The sequence below is a fragment of the Eptesicus fuscus genome, chromosome 13 (genome assembly GCF_027574615.1).
Source record: "Eptesicus fuscus isolate TK198812 chromosome 13, DD_ASM_mEF_20220401, whole genome shotgun sequence".
Lineage (NCBI taxonomy): Eukaryota > Metazoa > Chordata > Mammalia > Chiroptera > Vespertilionidae > Eptesicus > Eptesicus fuscus.
Genome location: NC_072485.1, coordinates 1,056,350 through 1,075,410, shown reverse-complemented (window position 1 = coordinate 1,075,410; position 19,061 = coordinate 1,056,350). Strand labels below are relative to the sequence as shown.

The 19,061-nt window shown below is 45.4% G+C and overlaps 1 protein-coding gene and 1 pseudogene across 1 annotated transcript in view; both read left to right on the top strand.

Moving 5' to 3' along the window:
• Positions 1-3,868: 3,868 nt before the first annotated feature.
• The window catches only part of CBL (Cbl proto-oncogene), a 101,187-nt gene continuing 85,994 nt past the window's right edge, over positions 3,869-19,061 (top strand). The window contains exon 1 of the mRNA XM_054724573.1: positions 3,869-4,330. Within this exon, the coding sequence (XP_054580548.1) occupies positions 4,142-4,330 (189 nt within the window). The 5' untranslated portion in view covers positions 3,869-4,141. The remainder of the gene's footprint in view (positions 4,331-19,061) is intronic.
• Positions 4,270-9,281, top strand: LOC103295828 (peptidyl-prolyl cis-trans isomerase A-like; annotated as a pseudogene).

Sequence of the window (19,061 nt, the reverse complement as noted above, 5' to 3'; positions counted from 1 at the left end):
GCTGTGTGCAGAGGCTTTTGCATATGAATGGTTTGATCCTTTGAAATCTAAGCTTACCTAACAAACTGCAGCTGAGTCAGAGAGACCCAGAACATAGAAAAGAAGGTCCAAGGCCCCACAGCAGCCTGCACTGCTTCACAGCTGGGCCTCATCGGGGCACCTCCAAACCCCAAACAAAGAAGAAGAATCTGCAGATCTCTCCATAGCTCCTGCTGGGTGGCCTCAGGCAGAGGCTAAATTAGCACCTCCTTGGAGATCCAAGAGCCAGTTACCCAGGGGTCAGAGTAGGACCATCCAGATTACAACTCCTCAGATCCATAAGGGACACACTCAGGGGGCAGACTCAGTGAGCACCAAAGCCCCACTGAAGCAAGTCTTGCCTCATAAGGGTGTCTCCAGCACAGAAGTTATCCCATCATAGACACAGCTGATCCTCACAGCCAATTGGCCAGGAGGTCAATTCCTCCCAGTGATACCAACAACAATCAAGGCTTAACTACAACAAGACTGTGCACACAGCCCACAAAGGGGTGCGCCAAGAGTGTCCACCTCAGGTATCTGGGGAGGCTGAGCCACTGGGCTCTTCACGACAGCTAGCACACAAAGCCACTCTATCAACACAGGGAAGCAGCCAAAATGCGGAGACAAAGAAACAGGTCACAAATGACAGAAATGGAGGAAAGCAAACTACTAGATTTAGAGTTCAAAACCAAATTTATAAGTTTTTTTTAAGAATCTTCTAGAAACCACTGATAAATTCAGTGAGACCCTCGAGGATATGAAAAAGGACCAACTAGAAATTAAGCATACACTGACTGAAATACAGAATAATATACAGAGATCCAATAGCAGACTAGAGGATTGCAAGAATCAAGTCAAAGATTTGAAATACAAAGAAGCAAAAAACACCCAACCAGAAAAGAAAAAAGAAAAAAGAATCCAAAAAATATGAAGATAGTGTAAGGAGCCTTTGGGACAACTTCAAGCGTACCAACATCTAAGTTATGGGGGTGCCAGAAGAAGAGAGAGAGCAAGACATTGAAAACCTATTTGAAGAAATAATGACAGAAAACTTCCCCCACCTGGTGAAAGAAATAGACTTACAAGTCCAGGAAGCACAGAGAATCCCTAACAAAAGGAATCCAAAGAGGACCACACCAAGACACATCATAATTAAAATGCCAAGAGCAGCCAAAACCGGTTTGGCTCAGTGGATAGAGCGTCGGCCTGCAGACTGAAAGGTCCCAGGTTCGATTCCGGTTGGGGGCATGTACCTTGGTTGCGGGCACATCCCCAGTAGGGGGTGTGCAGGAGGCAGCTGGTCGGTGATTCTCTCTCATCGATGTTTCTAACTCTCTATCCCTCTCTCTTCCTCTCTGTAAAAAATCAATAAAATATATTTTTAAAATGCCAAGAGCAAAAGACAAAGGGAGAATATTAAAAGCAGCAAGAGAAAAACAGTTAGTTACCTACAAGGGAGCACCCATACGACTGTCAGCTGATTTCTCAACAGAAACTATGCAGGCCAGAAGGGAGTGGCAAGAAATATTCAAAGTGATGAATAGCAAGAACCTACAACCAAGACTACTCTACCCAGCAAAGCTATCATTCAGAATTGAAGGTCAGATAAAGAGCTTCACAGATAAGAAAAAGCTAAAGGAGTTCATCACCGCCAAACCAGTATTATATGAAATGCTGAAAGGTATTCTGTAAGAAGAGGAAGAAGAAGAAAAAGGTAAAGATAAAAATTATGAACAACAAATACATATCTATCAACAAGTGAATCTAAAAATCAAGTGAATAAAAAATCTGATGAACAGAATAAACTGGTGGATATAATAGAATCAGGGGCATAGAAAGGGAGTGGACTGACAATTCTCGGGGTGAAAGGGGTGTGGGGGGTGCGGGAAGAGACTGGACAAAAATCGTACACCTGTGGATGAGGACAGTGGGGGGGGGGGAGGTAAGGGCAGAGGGTGGGGTGGGAACCGGGTGGAGTGGAGCTATGGGGGGGGGGGGAGGAAGAGGAACAACTGTAATAATCTGAACAATAAAGATTTATTTAAAAAATAATAAAAAAAAATAAACACCTCCCTACGGAGAGGATGCAGAGGAGGGGAGAGCAGAATAGGACAAAGGACCGGTTACTTCCTAAGCAGAGAAGCCAGCAGTCCCAAGGCTGGGCAAGGTAAAGTGCAGGTGCTTTTCAGGAATTCTGGGAAGGCCACAGCAAGGCAAACAGGGACATGAGAATTCACCTGCACCAAAATATCCAGCAAAGGAATTCTGAGACCTATAGACAGGAGAGTATATAACACCTCGGACCCCCACCCAACCGGCTCTTCAGATGAGCTGAGAGCCCGTCTGCGCTTCACAAGATGTGTAGGTTTGCTTGCTTTGCTTTTTCAATAAGGGTGCATGCTCCAACTGCTTTAATAAATTGTCTTTTCAAAATGCAGTCAAGACCTCTGGCATAAATTCATTTATATGGGAAGGACTGAGGCTGGCGACACCCTCTCCCCGGACTCAGAGGGCTGTCCAGGAACACCCCTCTGGTGTCGGAAAGAAGTGCCTCTAACACTCTGAGTAACGGTTATGAAGAAAAGAAAAGAATTGTGGTATTTTGTGACTTGGCGAGTCACTCAGCACAGGATCCACGTATTGGAATGGTGTAAAACCGCCAGGTACTTTGGCGTTAGATCATGGCTCTTGACTCATTCAGGAGGAATGGGGAGCATGTAACGTTTTTTTTGGTGATGCTGTCAGAGCCGTATTTACAAGACTCGTCTGGTGACAGGATGGATTGGAGGCAGCAGGACAACCAGTGTGGAAAAGATGTCAATAGGCCAGGGGGAGGAGGAGGGCCTGGCACAAGGGTGGGCACTAGGATGCTAAGCTTTGCCCATTATCTCAGAGCTTTGCCTAGACTCTCCCTTGGGAGAGTGCCCTAACTTTCTAGATAGGAACTAATCAAAGGAAATTCTCTGGAGGAAATGATACTGTTGAGTTCATACTCAACCTTCCAGCAAGGCCTTTGAACTGCAGCACCAGGAGACCTGGCTGAGGGCCCTTGAGTTAGATTTCCCCTGATATGCAGGAGTGCTTGATCAGCTCAATTCCGGAACAGTCCAGGGTGTTGTGGAAGAGCCAGGCGGAGGATCTAAGGTGGAACTGAGTCCCCCAGTGTCTGCAAGTTCCCCAAGAGGAGGCTCAGAATTAGCAAATTGGGGCAGGGCACTTCCTTCTTTGGGAGGGCAGTTCCTTTTTTCAAAGTTCTTCCATCAGAACTCTTAGATTAGAAAAGGGGAAGTGACTGGGAGCTGCCCAGGACTCCTGGGTGCAAGGCGCTGAGCAGGGGATCTTAAGTACATACTCAATTCCCAGCAAAGGAACTGTGTTCAGAAGCCAAAAAAGGGGGAAGTGTTTTGTTTTCAGAGGTCAAAGGGCTTGCTGAAAGAACAGCTCACGGCGCCAGTCTCCAGCCTTTTTCTGGGGTCTAGTCAGGTTCCAGCGATCCGCAGCGTTCTCCGTCCGGCCGCGGCCACCTGGGGATGAGTGTAGAGCTCATCGCTGCACTCATGGCGTGGGAATCACTTCCTTTCTTCCACCGCGGGAAGGAGCCACTTCCTCCTCGGTCGGCCCGGGGCTACAGACTGGAATTCGGGGTCTTCCTACCGCGACCCACGGTCAAGTTCCCAGGACCCACTCGCCCAGCGCCCAACGAGCAGCCCGCGGGGACCGGCGCAGCCCGGCCGTGTCCAGTGCGCAGACTCGGACTAAGCCCCGCCCCTTACCGCCCGGCCCCGCCCCCGCCGCCCGGCCCCGCCCCGCCGGCCTCTCCCGCGCCCCGCCCACCGGCCGCCGGGCGAGGAGGAGGGAGGCGGTGGAGACGGCGCTCAGCTTGGCTGCTGGCCGCAAGCGGGCGGCGCGGGGTCGCTGGCCCGTGGGGACGAGGACGCCCGATCTCCAAGCTCCGCGGATCCCTCGGCCCCGACACCGCCCCTCCCTGCGCCGCCCTCCCTGCGCCGACGCCGGCGGCTGGGCGAGGCCCCCGTGCGCCCTCCCGCGTCCCGCTCGCCACCCCGCGGAGCCGGCGGCCCGGCCCCAGCGCCCCCGCGCCCCGCGCCCCGCGCCCGCGGCCATGGCCGGCAACGTGAAGAAGAACGCGGGGCCCGGGGGCGGCGGCGGCTCCGGGGGCTCGGGCCCGGGCGGTCTGATCGGGCTCATGAAGGACGCCTTCCAGCCGCACCACCACCACCACCTCGGCCCCCACCCGCCGGGCGCCGTGGACAAGAAGATGGTGGAGAAATGCTGGAAGCTCATGGACAAGGTGAGGGCCTGGCGATCGCGGGCGGGGGGCGTGGGCGTGGGCCGCGGCCGGCGCTGAGGAAACGGGAAGCGGGGGGAGGGGACGTGTCAGGCGAGGCCGGGCGGCGCGGAGCCCGGGTGCCGGGCTGGGGCTGGGGGTCGCGGGGCGGGGAGCCGGGTGGCGGTGGGGGAAGGGCCGCGGCAGCTGCGGGTGGGGACGCGGAGGTGGTGCGTGTGGCGTGGCGAGACAAAGGGGCCTGGGGTGCAGGTTGGCTGGGGAGCCGCCGGGCGGAAGTGCCGTGGGGAGCGGGTTTGGGGCGCCGCGGAGGCGCAGTGGTGTGGGTCCCGGACTGGCCCCGGGAGAGGGGAGAGGCCGGCGGGGAGGAAGTGTGAGCCCCAGCTCAGCGGGGAGTTGTGGGAACTTGCTCCTGAGCGGCTCGGCTGGACGGACCGGGCGGGACCACCGCGCAGGCACCTGGACTGCGGGCTGCCGTTTAGTTTTCTCCTCCCCAAGGCTGACGCCAAGACGAAAGGAGTAGGGGTCTCACTTGCCTCCCCGCCAGCGCTGGCTCAGGTCGGTGTCCTCGCGACCCTGGCGGCTACCCTGCGGGCACACCTGTGCGCCGGTGAAACCGCGGGTCCGGCTGCGGCCGGCACCTGGGGAGGCGCGCGGGCCGGGCGTGCTGAGCCGCAGGCGCCGCTCCACTTCCCCGGCCGCCGGCTGGCGTCTGCCCTGTAACGGACTGCCTCCGCCTGCGGCACCTGGCCACGCCTGCTCCGCCGGCCGCTTTGATCACCTGTTAAAAAAATTTAAAAATATATCTTTTATTGAAGTCCGAGAGGAAGGGAGAGGGAGAGAGAGAAACATCAGTGGTGAGAGGGAATCATGCATCGGCTGCCTCCTGCACGCCCCGCACTGGGGATCGAGCCCACGACCCGGGCCTGTGCCCTTGACCGGAGTCGAACCCCAGACTTCAGTCAGCAGGTCCATGCTCTATCCACTGAGCCAAACCAGCTAGGGCTAAAAAATTTTTTTTAAAGCATGTTTGAAAAATAACACCATTATATTAGGCACTTTAAGTTTGGCCTTTGGGAGAACTTACTTCCTGGTAGTTGTGTCTGTAGAACGAAATACAGTAGTTAGTCCCAAGTACTGAAGAGTGTTTTGGAGCAGTCTACAATTTCTTCGAGAGAATTCAATACAAGAGTTCCTTGATCTTTCACATTATTAATAACTTGTTTCTGCTAAGTGTATACTGTAAATGAGAAGTGATTAGAAGGATCTGGCACATTGTAAGAGAATGGTGTTATTTCCAGAGTAAAATTGGTTATTTTCTGGTCCAAGATTTCTCTTCTGAAAAGTATTTCATGGATTGTTTTGGATTAGAAACGACTAATAAAAATGATTATGAGCCCTAGCTGGTTTGGCCCAGTGGATAGAACGTCGGCCTGCAGACTGAAGGGTTCCAGGCTCGATTCCTGTCAAGGGCACATGCTCCGGTTATGGGCTCGATCCTCAATGGGGGGTGTGCAGGAGGCAGCCGATCAATGGTTCTCTCTCTCATTGATGTTTCTATCTCTCCCTCTCCCTTCCTCTCTGAAATCAATAATAAAAAAATGATTATGAAGCACTTGGCAAATATAAACAGGCTACATAAATGCTTAATAAGTCCTGTGTGTGAGCTAACAATCCTGTAGTGCATACCCGCGGTTTCAGAGCCACTTTTTCTCATGTTAAATCGATACTGTAATTAATGTCACGAAGATTATTATTATTTAAAATCTTTATTGTTGAAAGTATTACATAGGTTCACTCCCCCCCACCCCCCAATAAACCTCTAGTAGCCGCTCCTGGCCTCCTCCTCCCCCTCGGGCATAAGTATCATTATTGTTTGTTAATCCTCACCGGGGATATTTTTCCTGTTGATTTTTAGAGAGTGGAAGGGAGGGAGGGGGAGAGAGAGAGAAAAAAACATTGATGTGCCTGGATTGGTTGCACCCCTCATGCGCCCAGAGGCGTGCCCTTGACTGGAATTGGAACCCTTCCGTGTGCAAGCCCAGCTCTAATGACTGAAACACATGGCTAGGGCAATGATACCAATATTTCTATGTTGATTATATTGGGTGTTGTAGTGCTCATTTCATTATTAGAAATTTTAATAAAACTGTTACAGAAAGTTAGGCATGTAAAGGGAACTTTAAGTGCATTGACATATTTTAAAAAAACAACACGAATGCTAGGAGGAGGGGGTAGAGGAGGTGGGAATGGGAGATATCTGTGATACTCCCATTTATCAACAATAAAATATGTTAAAAAACAACAACAACACAAACCCGGCTGGCGTGGCTCAGTGGTTGAGCATTGACCTCTGAACCAAGAGGTCACAGTTGGATTCCCAGTCCCGGCACAGGCCCAGGTTGCAGGCTTGATCCCCAGTGGGGGGTGTGCAGGAGGCAGCCGATCAATGATTCTCTCTCATCATTGATGTTTTTATCTATCCCTCTCCCTTCCTCTCTGAAGTGAATAATAATAATAATTTTTAAAAAGATATATAAAAACACGAATGTGTTCAAAATCTGAAGTTTGTGGATTTGCATTTTAGGGATTTGCAGTTAGGACTAAAATGGTTCTTCTGGTATAAAAAATGTTTACATTTCTAATGAGTCTCATATAAAATGTGTACGCAATGTATCAAAATTGTATTGATTAGAGACCTCTTCTTAAAAATAATAAACTTCAATCAAACGTTTGAGTCTTTGTAAAGTAGTCCAAATAAGATCCCTTCTTAAGTCTTACCGCTTCATCTATTTAAAGTATGTGTGTTGAGTGTTTATTTCTTCTGCAGAATGTGTAACTCTGTGGGAAGATCAAGGAGGACTCAGAGCTTTGCGTGCAGGTGATTTTCAGGTGTTGCCGCCGGCTCTGGCCTCCACGTCAGTGTAGGGAGGGTGTCTTACTCTGCTCTGGTCCGGAAGGTGGCTGTGGACCTCTCTGAGCTCTGTGTCACATGCCACTGGCTGTGCTGGGGTGAACACTTCCTGCTTCCTCATGTATGATGGGTTCATACTATTCCCAGAATTTCTGAATATTTCTGCAGTGTTGTTAGGTCACATAGTCTCCTTGACTTTGGACATTTTGAGCATAGATGTTCTCTTTTTTCACTATATTTATTGTTGAAAGTCCTAAATGTGACTTCAGCTGGTCTAAGTGGTGAAGAACTTTCTATCAAATCCATAGGTTTCACACATTTATTGAATTTAGTTCTGTCACCATCTCATATATGTATTTTCCTTGTCATTGAAGTGAGATGAATATTATTCCAGCCTATTTCTTGTTAAGCAGTTTATTGATTTAGCACTGAAAATCTTTAGTTTCCTGCCCTCTTGTAATATTGGATGTATGCAGATGGAGAAGTTGGTGTACTCATAGGTTCTGGGCAACATAGGTCCAATTCACTAATTCATTCATAGGCTCCGTTTATTAAACCATTGTGGAACTTAAACTGGTTGGAAAAATACCTGTGCTACAATGCTTGTTATTGAACAAAAGACATGCTCAGCCCCTAGTGTGTGTGTGTGTGTGTGTGTGTGTGTTTTAACCAACCCAGAATATTGTGTAATGCCTGTGTAAACACTTGTATGTGAAGAGAGTGGTTAGTAAAGAAAGTACTGGACAGGGGAGTGGAGAGAGAAATCGTATAAATCCCCTTAAATGTAAATTTAGAAGGATGAAGGCATTGGTTTAGCGAGACACTAAACCAAAATTCCATTAGGAAGTAGAGCAGGAGGTGGGACACTTTTCTGTCAGGGGACAGATAGTAAATATTTCAGGCATTGCTGTCCACCTACTCAGTCCCATATTCTTGGTTGTTGTTTTTACAACACTTTAAAAATGTAAAAGCCACCCTAGCCGGTGTGGCTCAGTGGATAGAGCATCGGCCTGTGGACTGAAGGTCCCGGGTTTGATTTTGGCCAAGGGCACGTGCCCGGGTTGCAGGCTCGATCCCCAGTAGGGGGCGTGCAGGAGGCAGCCGATCAATGATTCTCTCTCATCATTGGTGGTTCTATCTCTCTCTCCCTCTCTTTTCCTTTCTGAAATCAATAAAAATATATTTTTAAAAATGTAAAAGCCGGGCTTTGCAGACGCCGCCACCCCGAAGCCGCCCGTGACCAGCCATGGGGAACCCTACCGTGTTCTTCGACATCGCGTCGATGGCGAGCCCTTGGGCCCGTCACCTTCGAGCTGTGTGCAGACAAAGTCCCAAAGACAGCAGAAAGCTTCCGTGCTCTGAGCACTGGGGGGAGAGGATTTGGTTATAGAGGTTCCTGCTTGCACAGAATTATTCCGGGATTTATGTGCCAGGTGGTGACCTCACACGCCATAATGGCCCAGGCGGCAAGTCCATCCATGGGGAGAAATGGGAGGACGAGAACTTCGTCCTGAAACACACAGGCCCTGGCATCCTGTCCATGGCCAATGCTGGGCCCAACACCCACGGCTCCCAGTTTCTATCTGCACCGCCAAGGCTGAGTGGGTGGGTGGCAAGCACGTGGTCTTCGCCAGGTGACAGAGGGCATGGATGTTGTGACGGCCATGGAGCGCTTTGGGTCCAGGAATGGCAAGACCAGCAAGAAGATCACCACTGCTGACTGTGGACAACTCTAATAAATTTGACTTGTGTTTTATCTTTACCACCAGACCATTCCTTCTGTAGCTCAGGGGAGCACCCTTAACCCCAGTTTGCTTGGAATGTTCCATAATCTTTGTGCTCTTGCCAGTTTATTGGGTTCCATAATTTCCTTACCCCTTCCCAGTCTAGCTGGATTACAGAGTTAAGTTTATGATTGTGAAATAAAAACTAAACAGTTGTCTGTCAAAAAAAAAAAAAAAAAAGTAAAAGCCGTCCTTAGCTTGCAGGTATACAAAAACTATAGGCTGTGGTTTACCCACTTCTGAAGTAGAGCATCATGCTGGCAGAATTTTAGGTTTATACTATGTTTTTATTTTAAGTAAGTTTACATCATTAAAACATTAAGGTGTTGATTTTTTAAAAATATATTTTATTGATTTTTTACAGAGAGGAAGGGAGAGGGAGAGTTAGAAACATCGATGAGAGAGAAACATCGATCAGCTGCCTCCTGCACACCCCCCACTGGGGATGTGCCTGCAACCAAGGTGCATGCCCCTGACCGGAATCGAACCTGGGGCCTCTCAGTTCGCAGGCCGACGCTCTATACTCTGAGCTAAACCGGTTTTGGCAAGGTGTTGATTTTTTAAAAAATTGGATGTAATTTATTGGAAAATGCTTCCCCTTAACCTTTCGCACTCGCTTGCTTTTTTCTCGATTCCTTTATTCTACTCGGGATTTAATTTTTTAAATACCCCAGATTTTACAAAGCACGGCAGTACAATAAAAAACTGGAGTTTCTTTTCATACAAACCTATTTATTTGGATTTTTTTATATTTCAAATTATTGATACATTCAAAGAGTATAAAAAGAGCTGCTACCGATGCTAACCGTGTTGAGTCACACTCGACATCCGAGTGCAAAAGGTTAAAGCATGCGTTCAAAAACAGTGTTTTCAGCTCCAGATTTCAAAAAAACCCGGGTGAGTGGTGGAAGGACATCTCTAAAATGTTTTCATTATCATCATATGCATCATTTAAGCAATTGAATAAGTAAAACAATCAAACCAAATAATATTGCTTGAAACTTAAGTTAAAAATTGGATAGGGAGATGGTGAGCTCCACAGGCCACACACCCAAAGGGAAGTTTCGGCCCGCACCAGATCCTCCGGGGTGAATTTTGCTTTGTGTGGTTAGCTCTTGCACAGCGACTCATCCACGGTGGTCGGGGCCAAGCCTCATAGTCAGCCAGGCTGAAGGCCAACCCCACCCACGGAGGCCAAACAGCAATCAAGACAACGACAATAGGAGGGCTCACATAATGCCCCCAAACCTTCTGGAGCACCCACCTGAGTGATCCGGGAGACTGTGCCGCTGAGCCCCGCAGGGTACCTGCTACATAAGGCCACCCTGCCAGGACTGGAACACAGAGCAGATTGACCTGATGCACAGAAATAAAGGCACAGAGACAGCCAAAATGGGGAGACAAAGAAGCATGCTCCAAACGAAAAAACAGGAGAACCCCCCAGAAAAAGGATCTGCCAGATACAGAGTTCAAAACAATGGCTGTGAGGATGCCCAAGGAACTTAGGGGAAGAGTGGATGAACTCAGTAAGAACTTACCGAAAGATACGAAGCAGAAAAAAGTGCCAGTCAGAGGTGAAGAATACAATATCTGAAATGAAGAATACACTAGAAAGCCCTGGCTGGGTGGCTCAGTTTATTGGCGCGCTGTCCTGTACACCAAAAAAGGTTGCAGATTTGATTCCCGATCAGGGCATATATCTAGGTTGTGGGTTTGATCCCTGGTCAGGGTGAGTACAGGAGGCAACTGATCAATGTTTATCACATCAATGTTTCTCCCTCTCCTCCCCCCTCCACCTCTCTCTCTTTCAAATCAAACATATACTCAGGTGAGGATTAAAAATACACTGAGGGACTCAAAGGCAGGTTAAATGAAGCAGAAGATCAAATCAGTGATTTGGAAGATAAGACAGCAGAAAATACCCAATTAGAACAACAAAAAGAAAAAAGGATTTAAAAAAAATGAGGAACATTTACGGGACCTCTGGGACAACATGAAATGCAACAACATCCCCATCATAGGGGTATCAGAAGGAGAATAGAGAGAGCAAGGGATTGATAACCTATTTGAAGAAATAAAGACTGAAAAATTTTCAACCTGATGAAGGAATAAGACACACAAATCCAGGAAGTGCAGAGTCCCAAACAAGATGAACTCAAAGAGGCCCACCCTAAGACACATCATCATTAAAATGGCAAAGATTAAAGATAAAGACAGCCCTAGCTGGTTTGGCTCGGTGGATAGAGCGTCAGCCTAAGGACCAAAGTGTCCCAGGTTCGAGTCCAGTTTAAGGGCAGGTACCTTGGTTGCAGGCTCCTCCCCCGCCCAGGCCCTGCCCCTGGTCAGGGCTCCTGTAGGAGGCAACCAATCAATGTGTTTCTCTCACATCGATGATTTTCTGTTTTTCCCTCTCTCTTCCATTCTCTCTAAAAAAATTAACGGAAAAATATCCTTGGATGAGGATTAAAAAAAAAGATAAAGACAGAATCTTAAAAGCAGCAAGAGAAAGATAGTTACCTACTAGTACAAGGGATTTCTCAACAGAAACTCTGCCTGCCAGAAGATTAGGCTTAAATATTCAGTGATGAAAATTAAAGATTTACATCCAAGATTACTCTGCTCAGCAAGGCTATCATTTGAAATTGAAGGAGAAGTAAAGGGCTTCCCAGACAAAAAAAGGCCAAAGGAATTCATCACCACCAAAAGAGTCTTTATAATAAATGTTAAAGGGACATTTTTAAGAAGAAAGAAAAAAAGAGGAACATAAATACGAATAATGAAGTGGCAGTAAGTACATAATGCATCAATAAATTTATTTATTTAGATCATAATTTTTCAGTTAACGTTGACATACAATACAGGGGTTGGCAAAAATAGGTTTACAGTTATAGTACACATAAATAATACAATGACTAAGAAATCTATATATATAAAAGGCTAAGCGACTGTCTGACTGTCTGACTGGTAGGTATGATGTGCACTGACCACCAGGGGGCAGATGCTCAATGCAGGAGCTGCTGAGCTGACTTGGCAGTGGCGGTTCACAGGTGATGCCCCCTGGAGCCAGAGAGGAGGGAGCACGATTCCAGGATGTGTCACCTGAGAACTGCCCTCTTGCAATCCGGGACCCCTTGGGGGATGTTGGAGAATCTGTTTAGGCCCAATCCCTGCAGGCCAGGCCAAGGAATCCCACCTGCCGGAGGGACTCTGCTCACTCCACAGACGCTCTTCGAGCCATGGTGCCGCCCCAGGTGCAGCTGGTGGTGGTGGGGGAACTGCGGGAGGTTGGCTTCAGGGTGTGTCCAGCCCGTCTCACCCAGTCCTGCTGGCCACCTTCTAATTAATTTCCTTTCATTGTGCATGAATCTGTGCACCGGGGCACCAGTATTAATTTAATATAAGAGTAAACTCTGTTTTATTTACTCACAACTGTAAATCTACTTTTGCCCACCTCTGTATTATGTTGGTTTCAGGTGTACACCCCAGTGATTAGACATTCTATAAGTTACTAAATGATCACCCCGATAAATCTTGTACCCATCTACACCATACATAGTTATTATGATACTAGCGTTCCCGTTGCAGGAAAAATCCTGCAATAGGATTTCCTGCTGCACTCTACCCCGCCTCCGTTCCTCCCTTGTTGCCTGCCCCGCCTTCTCCTCCAGCCCGCCTGCTTTTCCCTTTGCCCCCGGCCCCACCTCTGCTCCGCCCTTGTTGCCCGCCCCGCCTTCTCTGCCAGCCCGCCTGCTTTTCCCTTCGCCCAAGGCCCTGACTTCGCTCCTCCCTTCTCCTCTCCCCCCCACCCCCCCCCTCCGCTTGCTTGCTTCTTCGAAGCTTTACTCCCTTCTGCAGCTCTTGGCTTCTTTCCATGCTGTCTTGATATGCAAATTAGCCGTCATCTTTGTTGGGATAATTTGCATACTCGTCCTGATTGGCTGATGGGCGTGGCTTGGCTGGTGGGCGTGGCTTAGGTGTAGCGAAGGTGCGGTCAATTTGCATATTTGTCTATTATTAGATTAGATTAGTGACTATATTGCCTATGCTGTACTTTAACAGCCCTGTGACTATTCTGTAACTATCTATTTGCACTTCTTTTTATTTTTTAAATTTATTTTTATTTTTTTTAAAAATTACTTTATTAAGGTATCACATATTTGTCCTCAACCCCCTCCCCCCGTTCCCTTCCCAATCCCCCCCACACGCAAGCCCCTCTCCCCCTGTTGTCCGTGATCATTGATTAGGCTCATATGCAAGCACACAAGTCCTTTGGTTGATCTATCTCCCTTGTCCCCACCCTCCCCTACCTTCCCTCTGAGGTCTGACAGTCTGATGGATGCTGTTCTTGTTCTTCAGTCTATGTTGTTCATCTTTTCCCCTAGATGAGTGAGCTCATGTGATACTAGGAATACACTTATAGGAACCGAAAATGAGACAAGCAATAATGGTTATGCTGAGAGGCAAATGAATCAGTCTGTAGTGAGTTTCCTTCTGAGCCAACAGTTCTTTTGAGTCCCGGTTTCTATGTCCAACAGTTGTTAATGTGTTCATAACAGCAATGATATTTCAGTTCTGGATGGTGGACAAATGGTGGTAATGCAGGTCTGACCCTCTCTGGTTTGGTCCTGGGCAATCTGCAGTGACGCACATCTGCTAACTGCTAGTATGGCAAGGCATCGTCAGCGTATTCCATCTCTGGACTGTTTCTCTTCTGACTTCATGGCTGGAGCACTCCTGTCAACTCCTCTCTATTGCAGGAATCCACATGTCTCGGAGTTGTTCCCTGAAAACACACAAACATATTCTCGACCAAAAGTTAACAAAGGAACATTTTCTATGAATTTGATTTGCGATCCTTTTTCATTTTTTTGCCCAAATGATTTTCCTTTGGCTTGTTTTGACACCATGTATATTTTACCTGGGTGACTTGCTGTTAGCATTACAAATGAAAGTTAATTTTCTAAAGTAAAAATTTTCTAGATATAATTTATTTGCAGGATATTTTTCCTTACATGATATTCTTCTACTATCCCCCCTTTTTTGGTTTAAATATTGGGAGGCTTTTGGAAATTTTATGCTGTAATCTTGATAGCTTTTAAATTTTACTTTTTTGCACTAAAATGTGACTGCTTTAGGTTCATTATATGTTATGCAATTTTACCATGAGATGAACTATCAATAAGAATTTTAGTTAACACTTTAGTAACAGCTTTTTTGTCCAGTACAATTGATTTTTCTAGAGTATTTGCTTATTTTGATTGGCCAATTTAAATTAGTCTGAAAACTTGACTACTATTTTACTGTCAAATTTAATATTCTAACAACCATCTTGTTTTACCCTGTAATTATTAGTGGAGAGGATTATTTGCCTTCTTGAGTAGGCCCTGAGCATTCCTGGTGCTAGGCTGGATTTAGATATCCTAGACCCCAGTTCCCCAGATCATGGGTGCAAGACATCTCCATCAAGTCTTGTTGCGGTGAGAGGGCATCTGCTGTCGGCCAAGTCTCTGTTACCTGGGTCCCGATTTGAGCTGGGCATGTGAAGCTGAGCAGCCATGGGGGCAGGAGATCTCCTTCAGCAGGGGTGAGGGATCAGGCCCCTGCAAACTTGGGGGGGTGAAGGTCTGTGCCCCACCTCTGTTGACCCCCAAGTTCTCTCCTGATGGCCCCTGTGCGACTGTGCCTGTCTTAGGTTGTTCCTTCCCTGAGGAATCTTACCTGTCTCTGGCTAACCAGCCATCCTCCGGGGCCAAGCAGGGTGATGTGAGGTTTAGTTCTGTCTCCTTGGTCGCCTATGCCCCCATGGCCTCCGCGCCCAGCACCTGTCTTGGGATCCCCTCGCCTGCTGGCAGGGTCCCAGCACTGATCACATATCTTGTGGAACCCAGGTTTCTTCTCCATATTTGCACTTCTTAATCCCTTCACCTTTTTCACCTAACCACAAGCTCCCTCCGAATCACCCAATCATCAAAATGTTCTCTGACTCTTGTTCTGTTTGTTCATTTATTTTGTTTTTTAGATTCGGATATATATATATATATATATATATATATATATATATATAATCTTATTGTTCATATATTTGATTTTTTATTTTTCTTCTTAAAGAAGACTTTAATATTTTATATAATGCTGGTTTGGCAGTGATGAACTCCTTTATCTTTTTCTTGTCTGGGAAGCTCTTTATTTCTCCTTCAATTTTAAGTAATAGCTTTGCTGGGTAGAGTAATCTTGTAAATAACTTACTGGTTTTCTCTTGCTGCTTTTAAGATTCACTCTTTGTCTCTTTAACCTTTTGTATTTCAATTATGATGTGTCCGGGTGTGGTCTTCTTTAGGTTCATCTTGTTTGGGACTCTCTGTGCTTCCTGGACTTGTGTACAAGTCTTTATCCTTTACTAGGTTAGGGAAGTTTCCTGTCATTTTTTAAAAAAATAATTCTTTATTGTGGAAAGTATTATATATGCCCTTCCCCCATTGAACCCCTCCAGCCCCTTCCCCCCAGCATTTTAAAAAAATAGGTTTTTAATTTCTTACTCTCTCTTCTCCTTCACTGTTTTGAGTCTTGGCTTCATCTTCTCTACTGTTAATTCCCTGTAAATTATTCTTTTTATTTATGTATGTTGCAAACTTGACCAGAAGCCAGTAATCACTTTAAATATAATTGGATTAAGTGCTCCAATCAAAAGACATAGGGTAGTCCTGGCTGGGCGGCTCAGTTGCTTGGACCGTTGTCCTGTACACCAAAAGGTTGTGGGTTTGAGTCCCTGTAATGACACATATCTAGGTTGTGGGCTTGATCCCCGGTTGGGGTGCATATGGAAATCAACCACGCAATATTTCCCTTTCATATTGATGTTTCTCTCTCTCTCTCTCTCTCTCTCTCTCTCTCTCTCTCAAATCAATAAAAGCATATTCTCTGGTGAGGAAAAGAAAAAAAGACATAGAGTAGCTGAATTCAAAAAACAAAACGCATATATATGCTGTTTCCAAGACTTACTCTAGATGCAAAGACACACACAAACTGAAACTGAAGGGATGGAAAGATTTCATGCAAACAAAAACAAACAAAAAAAGCTACGGTAGCAATACTTATATCAGACAATGTAGATTTTAAAAGAAAGGCTGTAGTAAGAGACAAAGAAGGACATTACATAATGGTAAAGGGATCAATTCAACAAAAGGGTATAACCCTTGTATACATTTTTGTATGCAACATAGGGGCACTGAAATATATAAAGCAAATATTGATGGACATAAGGGAGAGATCAACTGTAATACAGTCATAGTAGGGGACTTGAACACCCTTTGACATCAGTGGGCAGGTCTTCCAGACAGAAAATCCAAAAGGAATTACTGTGGCTTCAAATGACACATTATAACAGATGGATTTAATTGTTGTTTTTAGTGCATTTCATCCTAGAGAGCAGTAGAATATGCTTTCTCTTCAAATGCACAGGGAACATTTTTTATAATAGATCACTTGTTAGTCCACAAAGCAAGTCTCAGTAAATTTAAGAAGATTGAAATCATAATGAGCATTTTCTCTGACTATAGTGGTATAAAAAGGTAAATCAATTACTAGAGAGAAAAAAAAAAACACACCTGAAAAACACACAAACACATGGAGGCTAAATAACATGTTACTAAATAATGAGTAAGTTAACGGTGAGATGAAGAAGGAAATCAGAAGATACAAATATAAGTGAAAAAAGCAACCCAAAATCTATGAGTCATAGCAACAGCAGTGCTAAGGCAAATTCATAGCAATACTAGCCTCCCTCAAGAAACAAGAAAAATCTCAAATAAGCAATCTAACCTTATAGCTATAGGAACTAGAAAAAGAACAACAAAAAAAGCCCAAAGTGAGTAGAAGTAATAAAAATAATAAAGATCATAAAGATCAGAGCAGAAATAAACAAAATAGAGTAAAACAAAATCAATACAAAAGATCAGTGAAGCAAAGAACTGGTTCTATGAAAAGATAAACAATACCCATAAACCTTTAATCAGACTCATCAAGAAACAAAGAGAGGACCCAAATAAATGAAAAAAATAAAAGGGAAGAAGTAATAACAGACACTACAGAAATACAAAGGATTATAAGAAAATACTATTAAAATTATATACCAACAAATTGAACAATCTGAAAGAAATGGATAAATTCCTAGAAAAATACAATCTTCCAAGACTGAATTGAGAAAAAACAAAATCTGAACATACCAATTACAACCAACAAAATTGAAGCAGTAATAAAAAAATTTCCCAACAAACAACATTCTGGATTGGATGGCTTCACAGATAAATTTACCAAACATTCAAAGAAGAACTAACTCCTATCCTATGTGAGGTGATGGATGTCAACTAAATTGACTGTGGTAATAATTCCACAGTATAGACATGTATCAAATCATTATTCTGTACACCTTAAAACAAAAAGATCCCTTTTCTTTTTGCTCCCTCCGTACCTGCTCCTATTGGCACTACCCACCCACCTGCCTCCCCACCAAAAAAAGCATCTTGAGTTAATTAACATCCTATATTTGGGAAGAAAGATGCAAATAATAGAATTTATGCATCAGTACCTATATATTAAAAAAATTTTTTTATTGATTGATTTCTGGAGAGAGGAAGGAGGAGAGAGAGAAACATTAATTTGTTCCACTCATTTATTTATTCATTGGTTGTTACTTGTATGCGCTCTGACCGAGGATTAAACCTGAAACCTTGGTGTATCCGGACAGTGCTCTAACCAATTAAACTATCCGCCATGGCTGAGTCAGTATATTTCATTGGGCTTCTTACTCCCTTTCCTCTTGCCTTTCTTCCTATGTTTGCCTGGTCACTAAATCCCAAGCAGAGTGCTTGGTGTAAATTCTTATACTACAGGAGATTGTGTTATAGTGATAAGTGACCACATAAGAATGTACAGAGTGATAGATCTCAAGTTTAAATATAGCATACGTATTTCTTCTGTGCTATCTTAACGTCTTAAGATTGTGAGCTCCTCGGGGAGCGGCTGGAGTCTGCTTCTCTGCTGCATTGTCCAGTCTGGAGGTCTGACACAATAGTAAGTGCTTTTAAATATTTGTTACCCAAAGTATTTACTGAAAGGGAAGGATATTGAGATGGGAATGATTTTAATTACATTAAACTGACTTATTTCTTGCTGTAGCCCTTTAGTGTTATCATCTGTCCATCCATCCGTCCATCCCTCCATTCCTTCCCTTTTTTAAAATTTTACTTTATTTGTGTATTTATTTTATAAACATAATGGTTTTATTTTTTAAATGTATTTTTTAATTGATTTCAGAGAAGAAGGAAGAAGGAGAGATAGAAACATCAATGATGAGAGAGGATCATTGATTGGCTGCCTCCTGCACGCCCCCTACTAGGGATCAAGCCTGTGGCCCTGGCATATGCCCTGACCAGGAATTGAACCGTGATCTCCTGGTTCATAGGTCGACACTCAACCACTGAGCCACATTGGCCAGGTCTATTTATTTATTTCGGTAGCATGGAAAGGGAGGGAGGGAGGGAAGAAGGGAGGTGAGAGAGAAAGAGAGAAAGAGAAAACAAGAAACATGGATGTGAGAGAGAGACATCAATTGGTTGCCTCCCACATGTGCCCCTACTGGAGTCAGGGTTCGAACCCACAACCCAGATATGTGCCCTTGATTGGGAATTGAACCCATGATGGTTCAATGTGTGGGCAGATGCTCTAACCGCTGAGCAGTACCAGCCAAGGCTGTCATCCGTTTCTTTTTTATTTTATTTTTTTATTGTTTAAAGTATTACACATAGTAGTACATATCTCTCCTCCCCCCCCATTGACTTTCCCCCAGCCTCCCCTATCCCCCTCGCATGCCCTCATCCTACCCCAACAGTGTCTTGTGTCCATTGGTTGTGCTTATATGCACGCCTTTTTTAAAAATAAATCTTTATTGTTCAGATTATTACAGTTGTTCCTCTTTTTTCTCCCCATAGCTACCCTCTATCCGGTTCCCACCCCACCCTCTGCCCTTACCCCCCCCTACACT